At 46.1% G+C, this 24,020-nt stretch overlaps 1 protein-coding gene across 2 annotated transcripts in view; it reads right to left on the reverse strand.

Annotated features, from left to right (window-relative positions):
- Positions 1–3,144: 3,144 nt before the first annotated feature.
- SYNGR3 (synaptogyrin 3) overlaps positions 3,145–24,020 on the reverse strand; it is a 45,143-nt gene continuing 24,267 nt past the window's right edge. For both annotated transcript variants that reach the window (XM_081840211.1, XM_081840212.1), the window contains exons 2-4: positions 12,448–12,685; positions 9,557–9,699; positions 3,145–5,758 (exon numbers count right to left, since the gene is read on the reverse strand). In XM_081840211.1, coding sequence (XP_081696337.1) covers positions 5,549–5,758; positions 9,557–9,699; positions 12,448–12,685 — 591 coding nt within the window. In that variant the 3' untranslated portion in view covers positions 3,145–5,548. The remainder of the gene's footprint in view (positions 5,759–9,556; positions 9,700–12,447; positions 12,686–24,020) is intronic.

Consider the following 24,020-nt stretch of genomic DNA (forward strand, 5'->3'; position numbering starts at 1 on the left):
TTGCGGTCTTTCAGCAGACTGATGTGGGCTTCTAGCCTGAAGCAACTGCATGTTGGGCTTGCCGCAGTCAGGACCAGAGCTCTGGCTCTGTCTGGATTTCAGAGGAGGATGAGGTCAGCCAGCCTTCCTCCAATTGCACTTAGCAGGTGTTTGCCATAAAGCATGGAACCCGTTCCCAAAGCCTGCTTTCTTTGCCTGTGTGCAGTGGGGTTGGCATGTCATTAAATGTATTTCCTGCACTTCACCAGCAGTGCTGGGTTACAACAATTTAAAATTCAGTATTAACAACAGTTGAAAAGAAATGGCAGTCACAGGAATAGGGTGGGCCCTGAAAATACACCCTGGGTGTCAAAAGTCAGCTTTCACCACAAGGTGTTTGTTTGACAAATAATCCTGACTGCTTTATAAAACAGGTGGTTGACACAATGGCTCTGGTCAAGGCTTTTAGCTGTGCTGGGTGGAGGCTACTGGCAATTTCCTATTCAGGGCAAACTGAGCTGCGATTTGCCCTGAGTGCCAGAAGCAAGCTGTGGCACCTTCACCCCAGCCATGTGAGTTTGTGGTCCCGTTGAGATAAGAGGCAGCTTTTCCATACTCTGAGCTGTTGTGCATGAAGAGCACTGATGGCAGTGCAAGACAAGCATTTCCAAGTTGCAAACAACCCCTTTGGGCACACCAGAAAGTTATTTTGACACATTTTGAATGCCTGGATGAGCATAACAAAAGCAGCACAGGTGCCAAGGACTGATGGGGTTTGACCAGCTCCACACCCCTTTGTGAAAGTGCCCCCCCCCCCCACTTTAAGCTGTGGGTTAATGGTCTCTGGCAGAAAGATGGATGGGAGATAAAACACTGAGCACTGATCTCAAGAAAAACAGGAATGGGGCAGGGGTAACTAGCAGGACAACTTACGAACAGCTCCTACTCATTATCTACCATGTAATCTGTAAGAATGTATTTTGGTTAGAGCTCTGTGTACACAGTTCCTCTGACGAGCCTGCTACATGGCTTGAGTTGCAAAACATTGGCTGAGTGCTGATAGGAGCACATGGAAACAAGGAGAGCGAATGCTTTTAACACCGCCGGTAGTGGCTTTTTGCTTTAATTGCAGAGTGGTGGCAACAGGCCAAAGTCTCATTGGCTGGTTTACTTAACTTGGTAAACCTACACAAAGGTTCAGCGTGATAATTTGAAAGACTTAAGGATTTTGAAGCCTAGTCACACCCAGCTAGGCAGCTCCCTGCCTTTTCTCCAGTGGTAGGAAACAAAGCAAGTCATTTCTGGATGTGCAGTTTGTGAGCCTCACCTTCATTCGACAGATCCTTGCTAACTACCGTATTTTTCGCTCTATAAGACGCACCAGACCACAAGACGCACCTAGTTTTTGGAGGACGAAAACAAGAAAAAAAATATTCTGAACCCCAGAAGCCAGAACAGCAAGAGGTATCGCTGCGCAGTGAAAGCAGCAATCCCTCTTGCTGTTCTGGCTTCTGTTATAGCAGCACAGCCTACATTCCCTCCATAAGACGCACACACATTTCCCCTTACTTTTTAGGAGGGAAAAAGTGAGTCTTATAGAGCAAAAAATACGGTAATTCACCAAGTGGATGCCGTTTTCACTACCCATTTAGGGGGACCACAGCTTTCTCTACTGGCTTGTGGCAACTATTTCCCCCTTACAATGCCAGGCAGGAAGACCACTTGGGTGCTGGGTTTGCCCAGCAACTGCAATCGGTGATAGATGCATGCCACCTGATCTCTTGCAAGGTATAGACAGGTTTGCCTACCCCATCATCTACCTAGCACTGCCTTTAAACCAGAGGCTGTCCTGGTTGGTGCAAATGGAATGTGTCACCCCAAAACATCCAGGTTGAGGAAGTCAGAGCTACAGTTACAAGAGAAGCACCATTTGTATTCAGGGGATAAATTTAAGTAGCTGCTACACTTTTTTACAAGCAGGGTGTGGGGAGAGAATATGTTTTAGGATTACGGTAGTGGCAAAAGAATTCAAAGAACCACAACTTGCCAGCAATATTTTTCCCGGCAAAAGCAGGTGAAATCGGCTCGTTCATCTATTACTTGTCGGCTTGGATAGTTTGCCCACACAATAAAAAAAGGTCTGACTGGCCAATATATAACTTTAGCCAAGTATATATTATTTTCCTGCTCATCTATCCCTCCCCCCCCAAAAGAGAAGCTTGTAGATTAAATTTGCCCCAAATGCCAGTCCCCTCGAGTTCTTCCTGTTGGCCCAAGCAGCAAGCACCTTTGTTACTCCAAACTGAGAACCCCAAATCAGCTTTCAGATGGAGCCTGAGTTTCATCCTGCCGACTTCTGCACACCTTTTTCCAAAGTATGCAGGTGAACATGCAAACATCAGAAGAGCCTGCTGGATTAGGCCAATGGCCCACCTAGTCCAGCACCCTGCAGCGTCTTCTCACAGTAGCCAACCAGATGCCTCTTCTGGGAACCCTACAAGCAGGACCTGGGCACAACGGCAGCAGCTCTCCCCTCCTACAGTTTCCAGCAACGGCCATTCAGAAGCATTGAGGTCTCCAACCATGAAGGCAGAGCTTAGCCATCGTGGCTAAGAGCCATTGATAGCCCTCTCCTCCGTGAAATTGTCCAATCCTCTTTTAAAAGCCATCCAAGTTGGTGGATGGCCATCACTGCCTCCTGTGGAAGGAAGTTCTATAGTTTAACTATGTGCTGGGTGAAGAAGCTGGGCATTTGTCTTTAACCTAAAGCAGAGTTGTGGAAGTAATGGCCCTGCAGAAGCTGTTGGACAATAACCCTCATCAGCCCCAGCATGACAGTGGTTAGGGCCTTACGTTAGCCTTCTCCAAGCTGGTGCCCTCCAGGTGTTCTGAACTACAACTCAGCCAGACCGGAATGGGCAATGGGAATTAAAGTTTCTGAAGAATCGACTCCACAGTGATGCTGGGCCTGTATCTTACCCAGAGCTTCCCAAATACAGGAGAAGGCGGGGTGGGGGGAGTATTTTGGATTTTCCATCAATAGCCCCGAAGTCTCTTGCACTTGTCCTTAGTCCTGTCTGAATGACACAGCTTTGTATAAACCGCAGTGCTAATCGTGGGGAGGTTAGGAATGGGTTGGAAAGGAAGAGAATACAGATGTAGGCATTGAGGTGCATACATTCAAAATTGTAATATATAACACATTAACACTACTGACCAAGGCAGTTCTACTAGTCAGACAGAACGTAATCTCTTTCTTTCTCTTTACAATTAATACAAGGATACTCTGAATGAATTTCTTTATAGTTAGAAAAAATACACTTTACTGAACAGACATTTATTTCACATATACAATCAATTTAAAGAAACATTTAAATGTATTATACTTTTGTGACTTTCTGTGTGTGTGTGTGTGTGTGTGTGTGTGTGTGTGTGTGTGTGTTTGTCTGCCCTCCCTCCCCCCGCCCCCCGCAAAAATATTTAGACACAATTTTGTATACTGCTAAAATGCCAGTGTTCTCTCTAAGGAAAATATTGCTACAGTTCTATGTGTACCCTGTATTAATACCATTCTCTGTATCAGTGTAAACCCTATATAGGTCTTTGTCCACAAGACTGATGGCCTTCCATTGTAAAATCAGAAAGACTGAAATGGGACACTCTCAGTTCCAACCAATTTGGCCACCTCCACGGAAATATTGTGTATCAAACTGTTAAGGGCATATGTCCACAAAAGCTTCCTTGCACATGCAGCTCTCTCTTACTGGATTGGGGCCCTAACTTCATGGTGGGATTTCAGAGATCAAATTTCTCCAGAGTTACAGCTGAATGAGAATGGCAGATTATCGGGACCCGCCTTAATATAAAATAATTTACATCTTGCTGCTGAAATCACTTTAAAAGGCAGCGTCGTTATATTTCAGTTCACTTACCCATCTTTTCATAGTTTAAATTTCATTTAAGCCCATTCTCTTTGTAACCCTTAAGCATTACTACATCTTCATGGGAATTTAGCCTTTTCTCTCTGGTTTCCGACTCCCAACTGTCTTTTCGTTTTCTCTTGTCTGCCACAGTGAAACTTTTTGCCCAAACTTTCTTTACAGAATAAGGCTGGAGCTATTCCCAACAAATACTGTGATGCACGTTATTCCACTCTGTGTTCAAAATAAAATGGCCTCTACCAGAAAACAACCATTTCAAAGGGATAGCGTGGATAAATTTTGGTACTGAAGGGGCTGCCAAAATGGCTGCATATTGATAGCGGTGGAATTTTTATTAAGAAAAACCAATTAATGGATGCCATCTTGAGGCCAACCATGTCGAAAATGGCCTGTCACAAGAAGCCTTCCACTCCTGCTGCTATTCCCTCAGCAGACATATTTCTTCCTTTCCGCTTCCATCTTTTCCCAGACTGGTTGAAGTGTGTCCCCCATCTCTGAGGCAGAGGCAGAGGCAGAATTGGTGGGCTGGATCACACTCATGAGGATATGATGAGGACCCTAGCAGTTAGCAAGCCCTATTTTTAGACAGCTGAGCTACTGAATGCTACATTTCCCCACTGCTAGGAGACTCTTAAAGGCTGATGGCCTGATAGTGTGACTGTTTCCCCACCCTCACCCCAGAGCAGTAATTTTTGTGTAAAAGGTGTACAAAAATGATTCTTGCATCAAAGCCATTTGGGGGGGGGAAAGGAAAAAACTTCCTGCGGTACCAGAATCGCAAAGCTAACACAGCTAATACAGAAGGTTTTTCACTCATTTAGCACAGGAAATATGCCAAGTACATAACACACACACAAATGAAATCAACACAACCATTATTTTTTGGTTTTAAATTTGGCACATTCCTTTTGAAAACAGTCTTCCCCAGCTGGGTTCCCTCCAGATGTTTTGGACTCCCATCAGCTCCCACTGGGGATTATGAGAGTTGGAATCCAAAACAACTGGAGGGCAAGAAGGCTGCTTTAAAACTACCTTTTTTTTCTAGGGCTATATATAGAGCAAGGGAATAAAAAAATAGGAGAGGATGATCCGGAAGGTTCGTAGGATGAAGACAGTGGGAGCAATTTTCTGGATTAAGCCCCGGAAGCACAAAATAAAGCATCTACTCATCTGTGTAAGGAGTGGGACGTCTCTTAACAGGCTGGGCTATTACCGGCCTCTGTGTGCGAATTCAGAAGAAATGCCACAATGAGCCAAGATTGCAGGGACGGCTCACAAAGATGGGAGTTGGTAGCAACCATCCTAACGTTTCATGCTTAGAGGGAACACTGTTGTTTTTTAAAAAATAATAATTCAAAAAAATATCCTCAGACAGGTAAGACAAGAACCAATACCACTGTAGAGAATTCACTGCACCATTAGCTAAGAGTAAGTTGAACCCAGTTACGTTAACTTGCCACATTAATTTTTTTTTTTTGTTTTAAAAAAAGAAAAGGTACTTTAGAATACACTTGCAACCAACCAGTTGACTATACTGCACCATGAAAGGGAAAGTTGCCCCATTTCTCTGGGTCGGGTTCCCATTTGCTATACAACCTTGAGGGAGGGAGAGGATTTCCTCCTGCCCTTCAATATGCCGGCACCTGGTAGCCCTTTGGACTGGTGTCTAGGGTCTCCGAGAAGGGGGGGCTCTGGTAGGTTTCTGTGCTCTCCACGCCACTGCCAGTGGGGTAGCCTGGGTAGGCCGCGCTGGGGTCAGTGGGGAACTGGTCCGTGGCGAACAGGGACATGTCGGTTCCGAGCCGGTATCTTTGGAGCGCCTTGAGGGCCAGGGCAACCTTTTGTGGGGAAGACAAAGGTTTACGTCAGCAGCTCCCAAAATGTTCCCTCAACTCATCCCCGGTAACCCCCAACCCTGTAATAAAAAAAGGGTTGCTCGGATTGGTGGTTTGCACAACCCACTAAGGAAGATAAGGACACAATAAAGTTCAAAAACAGTAGCAAGCGCACATCTATTCAAAATCCAATTAAAATTATTTTGTTTCATTAATTCAGCAAAACTGACAAACTTGATCCAGCAACACCAGCTTTTCAAACTGGGTCAGTCATTTATGTTGTGAACCACTGTGAGATCTATGGGTAAAGGGTGGTATACAACTTGTTTATACAAGTTGTTGCTGCTGTTGTTTGTTATTATTTTACACCCCTGCCTCTTAGTGCCTCCTTAAGTAATCCCACTGGTACCATCCACTTTGGGAACCACTGAGTTAGTTTTCTCAAAGGCAAGAGGCTATTGGCTCAATATATTTATTTAAACATTTATAGACCACACTTTTCATTTAAAATAGAGCAGTGTGGACTACAAAAGCAAAATCCCAGAAACTTGTAATATAACGTCAATAAAAACTGGTCATTACTTCCATCATGCAGGCCTCTTCTCTCAACTTAAAAACAAACCAACGCAGACGTAACATTTGGGACAGATGTGGAGAAACTTTGGCCCTCTGGATGTTGCCAAACTACGTAAGGACCTAAGAGCCTGCTAGATCAGGCTAATGGCCCGTCTAGTCCATCATACTGTGATCTCACAGTGACTGCCTCTGAAAATGGAGGCAAAGCATAGCCAACGACGGCAACTCCCATCAGCCCTAGTTGGTATGATCAAGGGTCAGAGATGATGGGAGTTGTAGCTCAGAAACATCTGGAGGGCCCAAGGTTCTCCCCACACACCACTTTTAGGCAAATACTGACACAACATGGACAGTGTGATGTATCTAGGAGGCTCTACATAACCAGGAAGGTAGAATCCCATCGTGTAATTTGCAAGGTGGGGTCTAGCACAGGGCAGACTGGAAAGACGAAGCCTTTCGAGATCCTCAGGTCAGTCTTCCATGTCTCCTTTGCCAAAAACGTTCCCCATCTTTTTCATTTTGAAAGGATGCATGTTTAAAACGCAAACCGTGCAAGACACAAATGCTGCAACGCTTCCCTTCAGATCAGAGCATTCTGTTAACATCTCCCTTAGCAGCTCCTGACAGTATGAAAGGGGAACAAATCCGAGAGCGTTTGCTGTTAACTGTCAACACCCCCTTGGAGTGGCTTGAAAAGGCAGGCAAAAGCGGGAAGAGGATCTTGAAAAGCTACATGTCACATCAGATCAAAACACGGACTCCTGCGCCGCATTTGGCACCTCCTGTGGAACCCGGCACATTTTAGGACATAGGAAGCCATGCACTTTGAAGGTGCTTGAATGTCTGGTATGGAGGTGACCCATGTCTGCTTGGCCTGGAGAAGAGAGGACTGGCTGATGGAGGGAGGGGGAGATGGTCACCTTCTTCAGATCCCTGAAAAGCTGTAACACAGAGGAGGACAGAGACTTCTGGGGCTTCTCCAGCTTCTACTGAGCAGCTAGAAGGACAATCTTATGCCTGTTCATGGGGCTATTTTGCATAGCTCAGTGATAGAAAATAGACTTTGCATGCAGAAGGTCCCAAGTTTAACCCCTGGCATCTCCAGGTAGGGCTGGGAATGTTTCCAGCCTGAAAACTTGAAGAGCCACTGCCAGTCAGTGTGGGCACTATTGAGCTAGATGGACCAAAAGTCTGGCTTCCTAGGTTCTATAGTTCAGTGAGTAGGGCCTTGCATGCAGAAGGTCCCAGGTTCTATTCTCAGATCCAAGGGTAGGCCCTCCCTTTCAGTCCAGGGCCCTTCCTAGTTCTGCCCTGTTTCCTAGTTCTGCTGGATCTCTCAGCGGCCTTTGATACCATTGACCATGACATCCTTATGGACTGTCTAAAGGGGCTGGGAGCTGGGGGCACTATTATACAGTGGTTCCACTCCTTCCTCCTGGACCGTGTCCAGAAAGTGGTGTTGGGGGCTCTCACTTGTGGGGTGCCTCAGGGTTCCGTCCTCTCCCTCATGCTTTTTAACATCTATATGAAGCCACTGGGAGAGATCATCAGGGGGTTTGGGCTGGGTGTTCATCAGTATGGAGATGAAACCCAGCTCTACCTCTCTTTCAAAACAGAACCAGTGAAGGTCCTGTGTGAGTGCCTGGAGGCAGTTGAAGGATGGATGGCGGCTAACGGATTGAGGTTGAATCCTGACAAGACAAGTACTGTTTAGGGGAGACATGGGACAAGCAGGTGTAGGGGACTCCCTGGTCCTGAATGGGGTAACTGTGACCCTGAAGGAACAGGTGCGCAGCCTGGGAGTAATTTTGGACTCACAGCTGTCCATGGAGTTGCAGGTCAATTCTGTGTTCCAGGCAGCTGTCTACCAGCTCCATCTGGTACACAGGCTGAGACACTACCTACCCGCAGATTGTCTTGCCAGAGTGGTGCATGCTCTAGTTATCTCCCTCTTGGACTACTGCAACACACTCTACATGGGGCTACCTTTGAAGGTGACCCTAAACCTACAACTAATCCAGAATGAAGCAGCCAGACTGGTGACTGGGAATGGCTGCCGAGACCATATTACACCAGTCCTGAAAGACCTACATTGGCTTCCAGTACATTTCCAAGCACAATTCAAAGTGTTGGTGCTGACCTTGAAAGCCCTAAACGGCCTCGGCCCAGTATACCTGAAGGAGCGTCTCCACTTCCATCATACAGCCCGGGCACTGAGGTCCAGCTCGGAGGGTCATCTGGTGGTTCCCTCATTGCAAGAAGCAAAGCTACAGGGAACCAAGCAGAGGGCCTTCTCAGTAGCGGCGCCCGCCCTGTAGAACACCCTCCCATCAGATGTCAAGGAAAGAAACAACTATCTGACTTTTAGAAGACAGCTGAAGGCAGCCCTGTTTAGGAAAGTTTTTAATGTTTGAAGTTTTATTCTGTTTTTAGTCCTCTGTTGGGAGCCGCCCAGAGTGGCTGGGTATAAATAAAATATAGTGGTACCTCTGGATACAAACGGGAACCGTTCCGAAGCCCTGTTCGCATCCTGAAGTAAACGTAAGACGCAACTGTGCGTCTGCACATGCGTAGGTTGCGTTTCGCCGCTTCCGTGCATGCGCATCACGTCATTTTGAGCGTCTGAGCATGCATGAGCGGTGAAACCCGGAAGTAACACGCTCAGTTACGTGCGGGTCGCCGTGGAGCGCAACCCGAAAATATTCATCCCGAAGCTACTTCAACCCGAGGTATGACTGTAAAATATTATCATCATCATCATAATCATCACTACTACTATTATTATAGGGACGTGGGTGGCGCTGTGGGTAAAACCTCAGCGCCTAGGGCTTGCCGATCGCATGGTCGGTGGTTCGAATCCCCGCGGCGGGGTGAGCTCCCGTCTTTCTGTCCCAGCTCCTGCGCACCTAGCAGTTCGAAAGCACCCCTAAGTGCAAGTAGATAAATATGTACTGCTTTATAGCGGGAAGGTAAACGGCATTTCCGTGTGCAGCGCTGGTGCCGGTTCACCAGAGCAGCTTCGTCACGCTGGCCACGTGACCCGGAAGTGACTCCGGACAGCACTGGCCCCCGGCCTCTTAAGTGAAATGGGCGTGCATCCCCAGAGTCGGACACGACTGGCCCGTACGGGCAGGGGTACCTTTACCTTTACCTTTTACTACTATTATTATTAGTAGTAGTAGTATTCCACACATCACAGGATCACCACTGGACACCAAAGCTTACCCAGGAGATGATGGAGAAAAACGAGAAGGCAATGGCCGCCCTGGCCGCATCACCTGCGTAATGTGCTGCTTTGCTCGATGGCGTCCTCTGCCACTGGTTGGCCAGGAAGCAGAAGGCCACAAACCACAGGAAGGACCAGAACCCTGGTGGGAGGAAGCAAAAAACACACACATCAGGTCGCCCCAGTACTACCAGAGCAACAAGAGTCACTGTTCTCTCCCTCTCACATGCACAATACACCATTGGCACAGAACCTTGTCAAGTGTTAAGCAGCATTATTATAGTTCATGTATATCCACCTTTGGTAGTGTACGTGGTTCTTCCCTTCCTCACAACAACCCTGTGAGGTAGGGTAAGCTAAAGCTAAGTAAGGTAAGGTAAGTAAGTAAGGCTGAGGGACAAGGAGAAGGTTGAGCTTCATGGCTGAGCAGAGATTTGAACCGGGTCTCCCAAGTCCCAGTTTCGGCATCCTTAACCATTACACCTCTCCCCCAGGCTCTCATCATCCCTGCCTGGGTCTTCAAGCGCAGTGCCTTTTATTTGCATTTTGATGATTCCGTTATGCTGTCTGTATCCTTATGCTGTACGCTTCTCTGGGTACACAACCACAGAATGACATACAAATAATAAATTATTGCAGTTAACAGCTGCAGGGCAAGGAGCTTTCCACAGCGTGGAAGTTATGCAGTTTGTAAAAGGCATAGGAGCTCCCCAAGGAAAAATAATTTGGCTAAAGCACAGCGGTAATGCATGCTGGATGTCCTGCTCGAATCCTGGCCATCTCCTGTGAAAGGACCAGGCGGCAGCGCTAGAAATGGGCAAATCGGTCAATTTCAGTTTCTCAATTTTCCAGCCTTAACTTCAGTTCTTCGTATTTCCATATCCATTTGCAGTTTCCCCTTTATTCCTCCAGCATTTAAGTATCCTAATATACACAAGTTTATGTGCGGTTTCCCCTAAAACCCACTTGTTTGCAGGGCAAATTTCCCTAGTATAATGCATTTCTGCATGTTATCTGCTCTAACATATGCAGTTCAGGCACACTTTCTAGTACAAGCACTTTTGTACACAACACTTAGCAGGAGAACTGCACTGCAAAATTTGGAGAAGTATGAATTTCAAAGGATGGCTGGGCTTCTGTTTATTGTTTTAGGAAATGAGAATTAGGTAGGTTTGTCTTTTTATTTATTTCCCAAAACTTACATAGTGCTCAATTGGAGTTTTTTTTTTTAAAAAAAAGACATTGAAGTGGTTTATGAAAAGAACAATGTAATCATAAGTGAAATAAAGTAAAACAACTATTTAAAGCATTCAAACACTAAGCGAAAACCAGCTAAAAACACTTGACAGCCTTCTACATACCTGGATGGGCTTGCTGAAACAAAAATGTTTTTAGCAGGCGCCGAGAAGAGTATAATGAAGGCCCTTAAAAAGGTAAAGGGACCCCTGGCCGTTAGGTCCAGCCGTGGCCGACTCTGGGGTTGCAGCGCTCATCTCGCTTTATTGGCCGAGGGAGCCGGCGTACAGCTTCCGGGTCATGTGGCCAGCATGACTAAGCCGCTTCTGGCGAACCAGAGCAGCGCACGGAAACGCTGTTTACCTACCGCTTAGGAGCAGTACCTATTTATCTACTTGCACTTTGACATGTTTTTGAACTGCTAGGTTGGCAGGAGCAGGGACTGAGCAACGGGAGCTCATCCCGTTGCAGGGATTCGAACCCCCGACCTTCTGATCAGCAAGTCCTAGGCTCTGTGGTTTAACCCACAGCGCCACCCGCGTAATGAAGGCCCTTGCTTGATGACAATAGGCAGAGAGTTCCAAAGTTCGGGTGTTGCCTCACTAAAAGATGGATTTCTTACGAATGAGGAACGAGTGTTTCACAGCACTTCAAATGCGAACTGAATTGAATTTCTCCCCCATGCCTAGTGAGTAATGTTGCCCCTTTCTCCCTGAGCCACCGGGAAGCTGCTTCCAAACAGATTACACAATACTCTGCTGGAGACGTCCATGGTGTGATAAACGTATGGCCATTTCATAATACCTTACTTGTACGTTACAGCATCACCCTCCTGGGTACAGTTAGCTGTCAAAGCGACGTCTCTGTTGGAAACCCCGACACTTAAGCTTGATTTAAGGAATAGCAGAGTCAGTTAAAGAGCACCAGGCTGCATATGCTCCACCTTCACTACAACTGGCTCTGTACTGTGGATTCAGCACTGTGAAGCCACCACAGTTAGGAGGAGTTTTTAAGGACTTGCAGCTTAAAAATCAGGCTGCAGCTGCCCCTGCAAGCGAATCTTGGGGGCGGGTGTGTTGACTTGCCTTGTGCTTCCCTAAGCTGGTGCCCTCCAGATGTTTTGGCCCAAAACTAGGGATGGGGAGAAATTCGATTTGCGTCACATTTAGAGACCCGCCAACTTAATTCGTAATTTCTGAAACAAGGTGAGAACCAAAACAGAAGCACCTTTTGAAATTCGCACTTCAGTTGCAATACAGTTCTCTAGCCACGGGATGTGCACAAAGAGTCAAATACTAGGGGAAAACACGCGTCAAAATGATTATTTTAGAGAAGATAACATGCAGAAATGCATTAGAGTAAGGGAAACTGCTTTGCAAAAGAGGCGAGTTTTAGGCAAAATTGCATGCAAGCAAGTATAAAATGTACACTGCTTTCAGCTCCTTGGAGCAAGGAGGGATATATATAAAATAAAGGAATAAGGAATCAAGTAATAAAAAATAAAAAATAAGCAATCAACAAGTGCTGATAGGAGATGGAGTCCAAAATGGCTGTGTTGGGTGGGGACTGCTGCGAGTTGTACTCTAAGACATCTGGAAGAGGGACTCAGATTGGGGAAGACTGTCCTCAACAAATCCCACCCCACAGGTCCTACCTGAGAAGCCAAGGTCAAAGAGGACAACACGTTTCCTGTCCTTCACGCTGCTGATCTGCTGGAAGTAGAGGTCCACTACCAAGAAGAAACTGCAGGCTAAGAAGGCAATGAGGCCAATGGCGATTCCATAGTTGCAGGCGTCATCGTTGTAGTTGTAGACACAGCGCAGCACCGGACTGCTGCCATCATTGACGTAACCCTCATTGATGATGGAGCCAAAGACAACGATGGAGAAAACCTGAACAGAGGATTATTATTTTGTTGTGGGGGAGGAAAAGGAGGAACAATATTCAATTGAAAGCTCACCTCTCCCAAGATCAACCATTTCAGGCCCCTACAGTTGGGAGGGGAGACCTTTTGGTGACGCCGCTGGGTGTGATCCATGACAGGGACTTCTTGGTGGTGGTTCCCTGTTCACAGAATGCCCTCCCTGGAGGGCTGCACCTGTCCCCTTTCCTTTGGGCCCTCTGGTACTTTCCGCATTCAGCTTTCCGGCTCTCGGCCTGCATTGGCCGAGCAGCTGCAGTGTCACAGAATGCCCACAAATATTCTAACTTCTGAGTGGTACACTGACAGTTACAAAACAATGCAGCTTCTGTGACAATGAAAACAAAAAGGCTGGTTTATTTCATCCAAAGCCCCCAGGCCTGCAGCGACAGGATAGGCTTTTCCAGTGGGATGGAAGAGTGAGGGCTTGAAAGCTGCGTAGAAAAAGGGCCTTAAAGGGTAGGTAGTCAAGAAACTGAGGAAAGTTCCTCAGGAAAAAAGGGCCAATGAGAAAAATGGGAGGTGGGTTTAAGGGGAGGAAACACGCAGGCCCTGAGGACAGGAGTGACTTAAAGTTGTTGGCAGGAAGGAGGAGGAGTATGGGAAACTATAGGGAGCAAAGAGACCGGAGTGTGCATGCAACCGGGGTGCAAAACACTGATGTGCATGATGTTCATGAGAACATCACGAGAACCAGAAGAGCCTGCTGGATCAGACCAAAGAGGGCCCATCTAGTCCAGCATCCTGTTCTCACAGTAGCCAACCACAAGCAGGATTCAGTTAGAAGAGCCCTCTCCCCTCCTGTGGTTTCCAGGAACTGGGATTCAGAAGCACTGCTGCCAGAAAAAGAAAAGAAGCATTGCTGCCTATGACAGTGGTGGCAGAGCATAGCCATTGTGACTAGTAGCCTCCAACAGCCCTCTCCCTCCATGAATTTGTCCAATCCTCTTTTAAACCCATCCACATCGGGGGCCATGACTGGCTCCTGCGGAAGCAAGTTCCACAGTTTAACCACACGCTGTGTGCAGAAGGACTTTCTTTCAAGCTACAGTTAGCAAGGAAAGGGTCCATTTTTCCTGTATGGCAAAGCAAGTCAGGCCCCTGACACTTCCTGTGCTTTATCATTTCCTGCTATCGTGCTCTCTGCCTGTGCGCAGTCGGAGTCTGGTTCGAGCAACGTTATCAGATCCACTGCAGGACGCCGCTATCCTGACCTGCAAAGTACTTCCATCTGAACAGAGCCCAGCAGAGGCAACAACAGCCTTGGTCAAACTGGGGCCCTCCAGATGTTTTGGACTACAACTCCCATCTGACACGTTGGCTGGGGCTGATGGGAGTTGTAGTCCCAAACATCTGGAGGGCCCTGGGACGGCTAAGGCTGCAATAAAGCAGGACCGAAGACATACAACTGCAGCGCCGGCGAGAGCAAGGAGGATCTCGCCAAAGCTGTGAGGCTGCCAGAAGGTGTAATCTTCAGCACTTTGTGATGATGGGTTTTTTCTTTCTTTCTTTTAATCTCATTTATAAATAATGCAAGAACATATTCCTCCCACCCCACCCCCCTTCGCTGCTGGAAATACTGACAGCCACTTAAGGGAAACATGCACAGCCTGCCAAAAAGCAGGGCATGTTTGTGCGGCATGAATAATGGAGGAGGTTCAGCGCCACACGGGGTTTCACGGCCAGTGGGTCAGTGGGTGGAGGGCACCCTTTCCACCTGCCACCCCATTGGCTCCAAACATTCTTGCCACTCTCTTGCTTTGCCAGAGGGACCATAAGAAAGAGTTCTCTGTATCTGCAAAATGTCAGCTTAGGGTTAGGGTTAATCTATCTATTAATTTATTATTATTATTATTATTATTATTATTATTATTATTATTATTATTATTATTATTATTACTAAATGCATGATTTTGGTAAAGCAAAGGAACCATAAGGTTGAATGCTATTATTTCAAAACGTCACAAATGTAACCCGTCTTTCTATAAACACAGAATCAGAGTTGGAAGAGACCCCAAGTGTCATCTAGCCCAATTGCCTGCAATGCCGTCCAGCCTCTATTTAAAGGACAGTCCATCACCTTCCAAAGGAATCCGTTCCACTGTCAAATGGCTCTTACTGTCAGAAGGATTAGTCGGAATCTCCCTTCTTGTCATTCCAATCCACTGTTGTTCATTACTCCTTCTACAACATTGCTATTTTAGATAGTATTATTACTCTGTTCCATTAGAGACCATTAAAGAAAACAGAAATTGACAGAGCGAAATCTCCTTCTCACTCTGGTTTGCTGCTGCACAGAGCCTGGCGGCAGTTAAGGCACTGAATGACCATTTCCAAGCCAACAGAAGTAATTAAACCCTTTAGTAAACCCAACAGTAATTGTAATAGAGAGCTGTGAGTTCGCCATCCCTCTCACAGCAGAGACCAAGCGGAGATCTGGTCTCCCCAGAGAGATAATGATAATGGTGAGGCAATCCGTGTGTTGGCCACAAAGATGGAGAATATAGCACATGTCCCAGTACAAACATGGGAAGGATGGGATATGGGATGGCTCACCAATTGGTTACCTAATGCCACAGGACTCAAAGGGATACTATTGTCTTGCTTGTTTTTCTTGACAGTAGTAGTATTGGTTTTATGTATGATGCCATGTATCATTTCATGTTTTAGAAGTACAATTAGCAAGATGGTTTCAAATGAAACTCTACCTCATATCATGGCCCTATACAGAGCTTTACCTCAGGAATATGATGAAGGTCAAGCTATCAAGGACACTTGGGATGAAGGTCCTTGAGCTTGAAAGGGGGGAATGAGGCATCTAATCATAAGCCTGCATTTTTATCAAAGCTTCTATATATTTCAATCAAGGCTTGTATTTAAAAATGAGCTTAAAAAAAGGATTTTCAAATGTTTCATGCCAGGCAAAAGACCAGCTGCCTAAAAGAACCTTGGCAAGATGTTTTTCCTCCTAAGACAAGAAGGGCCCCATTGATTTATAGTAGAAAAACAATTCTCAAAGTCATAAAAAGGGAGAATTACATATGCTGCCCCAAGGCTGAGAAAACACCATTAGGAATGGGGAAGATAATACCAATGTGCCTCCCAGTAAAATGAGCCAGATCTTCTTTCTAAGGTTAAAAGGCCAGGAGCAATGGGGAGAAACATTTAGCTGGAAAGAGAACATTTTTGGGGGAAGTCTTTTTCTAAAGCTGTTTCTTAAACTAAGAGAGTTAAAAAAAGGTTAAAATGTGTTAAATGTTGGAAAGGCAACTGGCTTGGCAGAAGAAGCAGCTTCTTCCTATTTTATTTTGAGGCTGGAGAGGAGGGGGAAAGGGGGAGGTGCAAACTGAAGAGGCTTCTTTTAAAAGCTGTGTTTTATTGAGTTCCTTCCTTTTCACTTTGAGAAGCTTTATTCTTTTAAGAGGCTACCTATGATAAATGTATGAAATATATTAGCTTAAATATATTGGCTTAAATGTAATTATGCAAAGGATTTAAGGAATGCTAGATTCTTATTTCATATGGTTGTAAGAGTTGTATTTATCCTGAAATTAAGTCAGCCACCAGCCCCCCACCCTGCCAGACAGAAGACGCCATCTAAGCAGTCTTGATATATAGTTGTCAGGCATTTTGTTTAGAAACATTAAATGAAGGAAATCTTTCAATGTTGATGTGAAACTCAAGATCCTTGACATCTGTTGAACATAAAAATGTAAGATTAAACATCTGTTTTAGAAGGCAATAGGGCAAGGAGGGCAAGAGGTGAGCTGGTAATTAAGATTCCATGTAAGATATATTATTACTTATATGTCATATATATAGCTCTTTGTCTCCCTTATAAGGGCAAGGAAGTGGGTGTATCTTTTGTGGGTGTATCTTTTGTGATTGGTTCTAGCAAACAGCCAATAGGAATTTCAACCAGGCTGATTGGACAGAGGCAGCCACAGGAGGAGCAAAGGGGGCTGGATTAAGGGAATATAAGTGCTGGCCAGAATGGCAGGAGGCCAGGCCAGAGCTTGGTAACCACGTACCACTGAGCCTCTTATTTATTTGTCTGACAAATAAATTACTATTTTAATTTCTCTATTGCTGCGTTGAATATTTCATTCCAGCTAAGCGTTAACCACAAGCAGGGTGCTACATTTTATGGTGCCCTGTGACTCGGATAAGTGGTCTGCTGGAACGCAGCCCCTTCGCCCTACTGGGCAGGGTACAAGAGAGAGGACAACTGCTTACCCAAAGCGCGCACTGGTAATTTTTTCCAGGGGGAACGCAGAAGACTCGTCTGTCTGATACCCTGCTCACTGGCGGCGACGGACCGGGGGAAACAGGGAACCAACCAAGGGTAAGTGCACAAAGGGATTTTTGGCCCTCCAATTAATTAGGAGGAAGAGAAGTCTTGATCAAACTTCTGCGTCTCAGTAAGGGGAAACTGAGTACGCTAGGTGGTTGGGTACATCAGATGGTGATCTGGTGTAGGGAAAGGGAAGGATTGGGAGGTAGAGTGTGGTGAAGTATCCAGCGCATTGTATGTGTGAGAAAGTACAGAGCAATCTGTAGCTGACCCGAGTGTGGAGTGGGCAGTACTTCGGTTCCTAGTAAGGCGACTTCACTAGGCAAGGAAACCCACGAAGCGCGTCTGTGAGTGACTGAGTGGATACTTCACAGGGCCATACAATGGGAGTTGGGGGTTCAAAGGGGGAAAATACACCTCTTGAGTGTATGTTAAATAATTTTAAGAAAGCCTTCTCAGGGGCATATGGAGTCAAAATGACGCCAGAGCGCTTGAGAACGTTATGTGAACTAGAATGGCCAAAACAAATTACTGGATGGCCATCCCAGGGAACCTTTGATATAAATTTAGTAAGCAAACTTTGGACTGATATCGCCAAAGAAACTGGAGGGTGCCCAGAACAATTTCCATATATAGATTCCTGGCTGAGCACATTAAATAAAAATCCTCCATGGATAAGGGAATGCAAAGTCAAACGATGCAAATTATTGGCTGTAAAAGCCGAAGCTAGGAAAGGAATCTTGCCAAATAAACTCAAACCCATTTTTGAGGGGCCAGAGGAAGAGGTGCTTCCACCTCCACCCTATGCTCCACATCGAAGGGAGCTTAATCCAAACACTCCACCAGTTGTAACCCCAAGGCAAGAAACTGGAATGAATAATGGGAGTGGAGTCACAGAGCTTGATTCCTTGATAGATTATGATAAATATCTTCAGGAGGCATTGGAGTTCTATAATAAAGCCCAAGCAGAAGTGGTTATTCCACCTGTGACTCCTAATAGACCTCCATCTACAGTCTCCTTTAGTGGAACAACTGATTGCCCACCCCAAACCCCTGTACATCCAAGTCCCAGAGAAATGTTACAGAAGTTACAGGGAGACCTTGCTCGGTCAGCAAGCAATACAGCCAGGCGTATAAAGCTGCTAAAAGAACGCCTTGCGACAGATACCATCCCCTATGATTTGAGGCCCCTAGAGCAAAGTGAAGAGAAAGATCACGTAGTAGCCCCTCTTAGAAGAGTATTTGATGCACTTGAGGAGCCTGCGCTGGTTAATGGGCAACCCGGACCACGGCCACCTCGAACTTCGACCCTGCAATATATTCCATTCACAACTACAGATCTGATGAATTGGAAAACACACACCCCATCTTTTGCAGAAAAACCTCAGGCTATGATGGACTTGGTGACTTCAATAGTAAATACTCATAGTCCTACTTGGACAGATTGCCGCCAGCTCCTGAATACTCTGTTCACCACTGAGGAAAGGAGAGACATAATTGAAAAGGCACAGATATATTTGCGTGAGCAGGCCAGAGGGGGAAATATTTATAATATTGACCGTCATCTCCAAGATAACTTTCCCTTGGAAGATCCTAATTGGGATCCAAACAATGCAATTCACCTGGCCAGACTCACCACCTACCGCCAGACACTTGTGCAAGGTATCCGCAGGGCATGCCAGAAGCCCACTAATATGTCTAAAGTTTCAGAAGTAGAACAAAAACCAAATGAGAGTCCGGGAGACTTTTTAGAGAGGCTGCAAGAAGCCTATCGTATATGGACTCCTTTTGACCCTGAAGCCCCTGAAAACAGCAGAATGATTACTGCTACATTTGTGGCCCAGTGCGCTTCTGACATTCGTAAGAAAATTCAGAAATCAGAAGGATGGGAAGGGATGCTGATGAGCCAAATTATGGCCATTGCACGCCGAGTTTATCGGAATAGGGATGAGGCTGAGAAACAAGAGAAGAAGAAGTGGCAGAAGGAAAAGATGGTAATGCTAGCCACAGCAGTGAAGCAAGACCACCGCCCCTTAAATGGAGGGCGAGGGCGAGGAAGGAATCCACCACTGGGAAGGAATCAATGTGCAAATTGCAAGAAGGAGGGTCATTGGAAGCGGGAGTGTCCTGAACCCCTGAGGTTGGAAGAAGTGCGCCCAGGCCCAGGCCCAGGCCCAGGCTCCGGCCCAAGAAACCAGGGACGGGGACGGGGAATGATCCGAGATGGAAGATATCAGAGACCAGGACAGGGACGGAGTAGAGACAATTTCATTGGACTGGCAGAAGAGGATTTTACCCAAGACTAGGAACGACCGGACTCCATAAAGTTAGGCTTCCAGGAGCCCACGGTCACGATTCAATTAGGAAGCCATTTAATAGATTTTATGATTGATACTGGGGCTGAATACTCAGTACTCCCAGAACTATTGCAGAAAAAGGCATCCAAAAGTGTAATCATTAAAAGTGCCACTGGACAGTCAGCTAAGAGGTCTTTCCTCCAACCTTTGGAATGCCAGATTGGGGGACATCGTTTAACCCATCAGTTTTTGTATATACCTGAGTGTCCAATACCTCTCTTAGGTAGAGATATGCTGTCCAAATTGCAGGCCCAAATCACTTTCACTCCTCGAGGTCCAGAAATGAAACTGCCATCAAAAGCAGCAGGAATAATTACCCTCTCAGTACCTAAGGAACAATCATGGCGCCTAATGTCAGCCTTGCAAGTCCAACCCACATTGGATACAGAATTAAACAAGCTCCTCCGAACTCTACAGGTGCCACCAGGAGTATGGGCTGAAAATAGCCCACCAGGAATGGCTAAGAATATAGCTCCAATTGTAGTAACCCTAAAACCTATGGCTACCCCTGTATCTGTAAAGCAATATCCCTTACCCCGGCGAGCAGCGGAGGGCATCCAGAAACATTTGGACCGCCTATTAAAATATGGTCTGCTTAAGCCTTGCCAATCAGAATGGAACACACCCCTTTTGCCTGTTCGAAAACCTGGGACAGATGAATATAGGCCAGTGCAGGACTTGAGGCTCGTAAACCAGGCTATCGAGACCTTGCACCCAAATGTACCAAACCCATATACCTTGCTGAGTTTGATCCCACCAGAAGCAACATTTTTTACTGTATTGGACTTGAAAGATGCATTCTTCTGTTGCCGGCTGGCACCACAGAGCCAACCTATATTTGCCTTCCAGTGGGAAGACCCTTTGACAGGAACAAAAGGCCAGCTAACCTGGACAAGATTGCCCCAAGGATTCAAAAATTCCCCAACTTTATTTGGCACTGCCTTGGCGAGGGATCTAACAAGTTACCCCTCAACACCGGGAGAAAAGGTGGTTCTGCAATATGTGGATGATCTTATACTAGCTGCAAAGGATTTTGATACCTGTAAAGAAGGGACAGAGGAACTGCTCCACTTGCTCTGGGAAGCTGGCTACCGAGTTTCCCAGAAAAAGGCACAGTTATGTTTAGAAAAGGTCAAATATTTGGGCTTTGACATCTCACACCAACAACGAGCATTGAGACCAGAGAGGAAAGAAGCTATTTGCCTTATCAAGGAACCTACCACAAGAAAACAACTTAGGGGATTCCTGGGAACAGCAGGGTTTTGTAGACTATGGATACCTGATTTCAGCAGTCTGGCCAAGCCCTTACATGAAAGCACTCGAGGTGCAGAAAAGGACCCATTCGTATGGGGACCTGAGCAGAAACAAGCCTTTTTAGTTATCAAACAGCGACTTATGGAGGCACCAGCCCTTGGATTGCCTAATTCGGAAAAACCCTTTCAGCTGTATGTACATGAACAGAATGGGATTGCAGCGGCAGTCCTGACCCAGAGATTAGGAAGTTGGAACCGTCCAGTAGCTTATTTGTCTAAACAATTGGACTCAGTAGCAAAAGGATGGCCTCCATGCCTAAGGGCAGTAGCGGCCACTGCGAGCCTTGTCAAAGAAGCTGATAAATTTACCTTTGGCCAGACGATGTATGTGAATGTACCTCATGCTGTTCTGACACTCATGGAATATAAGGGTAGTTATTGGCTAACGAACCCGAGGATGGCTAGATACCAAGGCCTATTGTGTGAAAATCCCAGGATTCATCTACGAGTAGTGAATATGCTCAATCCAGCGACTTTGCTGCCCCTACCAGAGGTAGATGATGAGGAATCACATGATTGTCTCCAAGTAATGGATGAAGTTTATTCCAGTAGACCTGATCTGAAAGATGAGCCATTGAAAAATCCAGATGTTGTATATTATACGGATGGTAGCAGTTACCTGCATGAAGGTGCCAGACGAGCAGGATATGCTGTGGTCACCAATGAGGAAGTTGTGGAAGCTGAAGCTTTGCCTGCTGGCACCTCAGCACAAAAGGCTGAACTTATAGGTTTAACTAGAGCTCTGCAATTGGCAGCCGGATGTAAGGCAAACATCTATACTGATTCAAAATATGCCTTCTTAACCCTGCATGCACATGGAGCTCTATGGAAAGAAAGAGGTCTAATCGGAGCCCACGGGAAGGCTTTGAAATATGGACCTGAAGTAGAAATCCTGTTAGAAGCAGTATGGGCTCCAGAACAGATTGCTGTAATGCACTGCAAAGGTCATGGACGAGGAAGGGATCCAATAACCAGAGGAAATCATGCTGCTGACAAAGCAGCCCGAGAGGCAGCCCAAAAGCCTGTGGGAGGATTTATAGCAGCCCTCATACCAGAGGTAGTTCCAGAAGAAGTTAAACCTCACTATACCCCAGAAGAGAGGAAGTGGGCTGAACAGGAAGGAGCGGTTGTGAGGGACGGTTGGATGATCCTGCCGGACAATAGGATTTATGTACCTCATCATCTAGCAGGCACAATTGTAAGAAATTATCATGAATCTACTCACCTTGGCGGTACTGCAACTAGAGAGAGTCTCAGTCGGAAGTTGTATATTATTAATCTATCACAATTAGCAACTTGCATTTCACAGAAATGTGTTCTTTGTGCTAAAAACAATCCCAGGCAGGGACCGGTACAACCTCCTGGAATTCAGCATGTGGGATACGTCCCCATGGAAAGCCTAATTGTGGACTTCACAGAGCTGGTCCCTTCTAAGGGATTCAAGTATCTCCTTGTGTTTGTAGATACTCTTACCGGATGGGTTGAAGCTTTTCCCACCCGAACTGAAAAGGCACGAGAGGTAACTAAAAGACTCCTCACTGAATTGATCCCAAGGTTTGGATTACCTAGATGCATTGGAAGTGATAATGGGCCAGCGTTCATTGATCAAGTAGTACAAGATGTATGTCGAGTCCTACAAGTAAAATGGAGACTGCATACAGCATATAGGCCTCAGAGTTCAGGGAAAACTGAAAGAATGAATCGGACTCTGAAAACCCAATTGGCAAAATTAACCCAGGAAACGGGATTGGGATGGGTAGATGTGTTACCCATAACACTGTTTCGTGTTCGGTGTGCACCCACAAAAAGACTTAAGTTGTCACCTTTTGAGCTCCTGTATGGGAGACCGCCCTCCTTTGTTCAGGATATTCCAGCTGACCTTAAACAAATAGGAGACCATGTGACACAGGAACAAGTGCAATCTCTCTCCCGTGTTTTTGTTTCTCTTAACAGGTGGGCCCTCGAGCGCACGCCGTGCAGCATTGCCGAGCCGATTCATCAGTTCCAGGCTGGCGATAGCGTATGGGTGAAAGAGTGGAAACGCGATCCACTTGCACCTAAGTGGCGTGGACCTTACACCGTCTTGCTCTCTACTCCAACAGCGGTGAAGGTAGCTGAGGTGACCCCCTGGATTCATCACTCTCGTTTGAAGAAGTCTGAAGGCAGTTGGACGTGCAAAGGTGACCCCTCTAATCCTTTAAAACTAACTCTCTCCAAAAACCCCTGTATCTAGCCCTACCGGGAACGGGCTAGGTCACGGGCAACATTTGACGACCGGCCTGCTGCAGCCACAACCTGGAAGCTGGCTGACCTGCGCACGCCTGAAGCTTGAGGAGCGTCTGAACCAGCAACTGTGAACGGAAAGATTCTCTAATACAATTGATTGACTGCCCCCCTTGTGGAACAATTATCAGAGATATTACTCATTGGGGATCCTCGGGATATATGTTTTGGTCTTGGTGGTTCCCCATTTCTGTCACTGGGGGAATTATATTGGGGCTAATAATTATTTGCTATCACAATAAGGTAATCTTTTGTGGAAGGAATGCATATACTAGACATCAACATGATTTTATTATTAATCCTGATCCCTTGGGAAGGGGAAGGGTCCTTGAATCTGACCAAATTGGCTAAATATGGATTCAGCCATGACCACAATATGTGGGTAGGTTTAGCTGAAATGGTAGCTAATGTTGCAAATAGGACCAATTGCCTTGTTTGCTCTCTTGGGCCAGATGATTCAGAGGGAGGTATGCCCTTATTACCAATACCATTAGATGCTATTGGTATGGTAAGCGAAATGCCACACCAAACTGAAATACAGAATTTCCCCGGATGGAACTCAACTAAACCATTACGAGTTATACCTGTACAAGGGGAATTCTGTGTACATAAATCATCAGATGCAGCTGATTCTCCCATGATAGGCTCTTCTCATTGTCACTATACTTGGGATTATAAGAAGAATAGTCATACCTGGGCACACGGTACTACCTATCGAACTCGGAATGCCTTGCCCTGTGCACCTCCTTTTATTCATGCATGGAAAGTGGTGTGGAACATAACTGTGACAGAAGAAGGCAATCTAACATACTGCACTGTGAACTCTCTACCCCTTTTGGTATTTCGCCTTCTGTATTCCCCGTACCAAAAACCTCAGACCCGATGGTTGTGGTGGATATGTGGAGAATGGGCGTACAAGAAACTCCCTTCCAAATGGAGTGGGACTTGTTTCTTGGGTTGGGTATTACCACCAATGTGGATTATGCCCACTAGTTCGGCCAGGCGAACACGAAGGAATGCTGATATTTCTCATATAGCAGGAGGAAGTACCCAAAGTTG

Source organism: Podarcis erhardii (genome assembly GCF_964252035.2).
Source record: "Podarcis erhardii genome assembly, chromosome: 14".
Taxonomy (NCBI): Eukaryota; Metazoa; Chordata; class Lepidosauria; order Squamata; family Lacertidae; genus Podarcis; species Podarcis erhardii.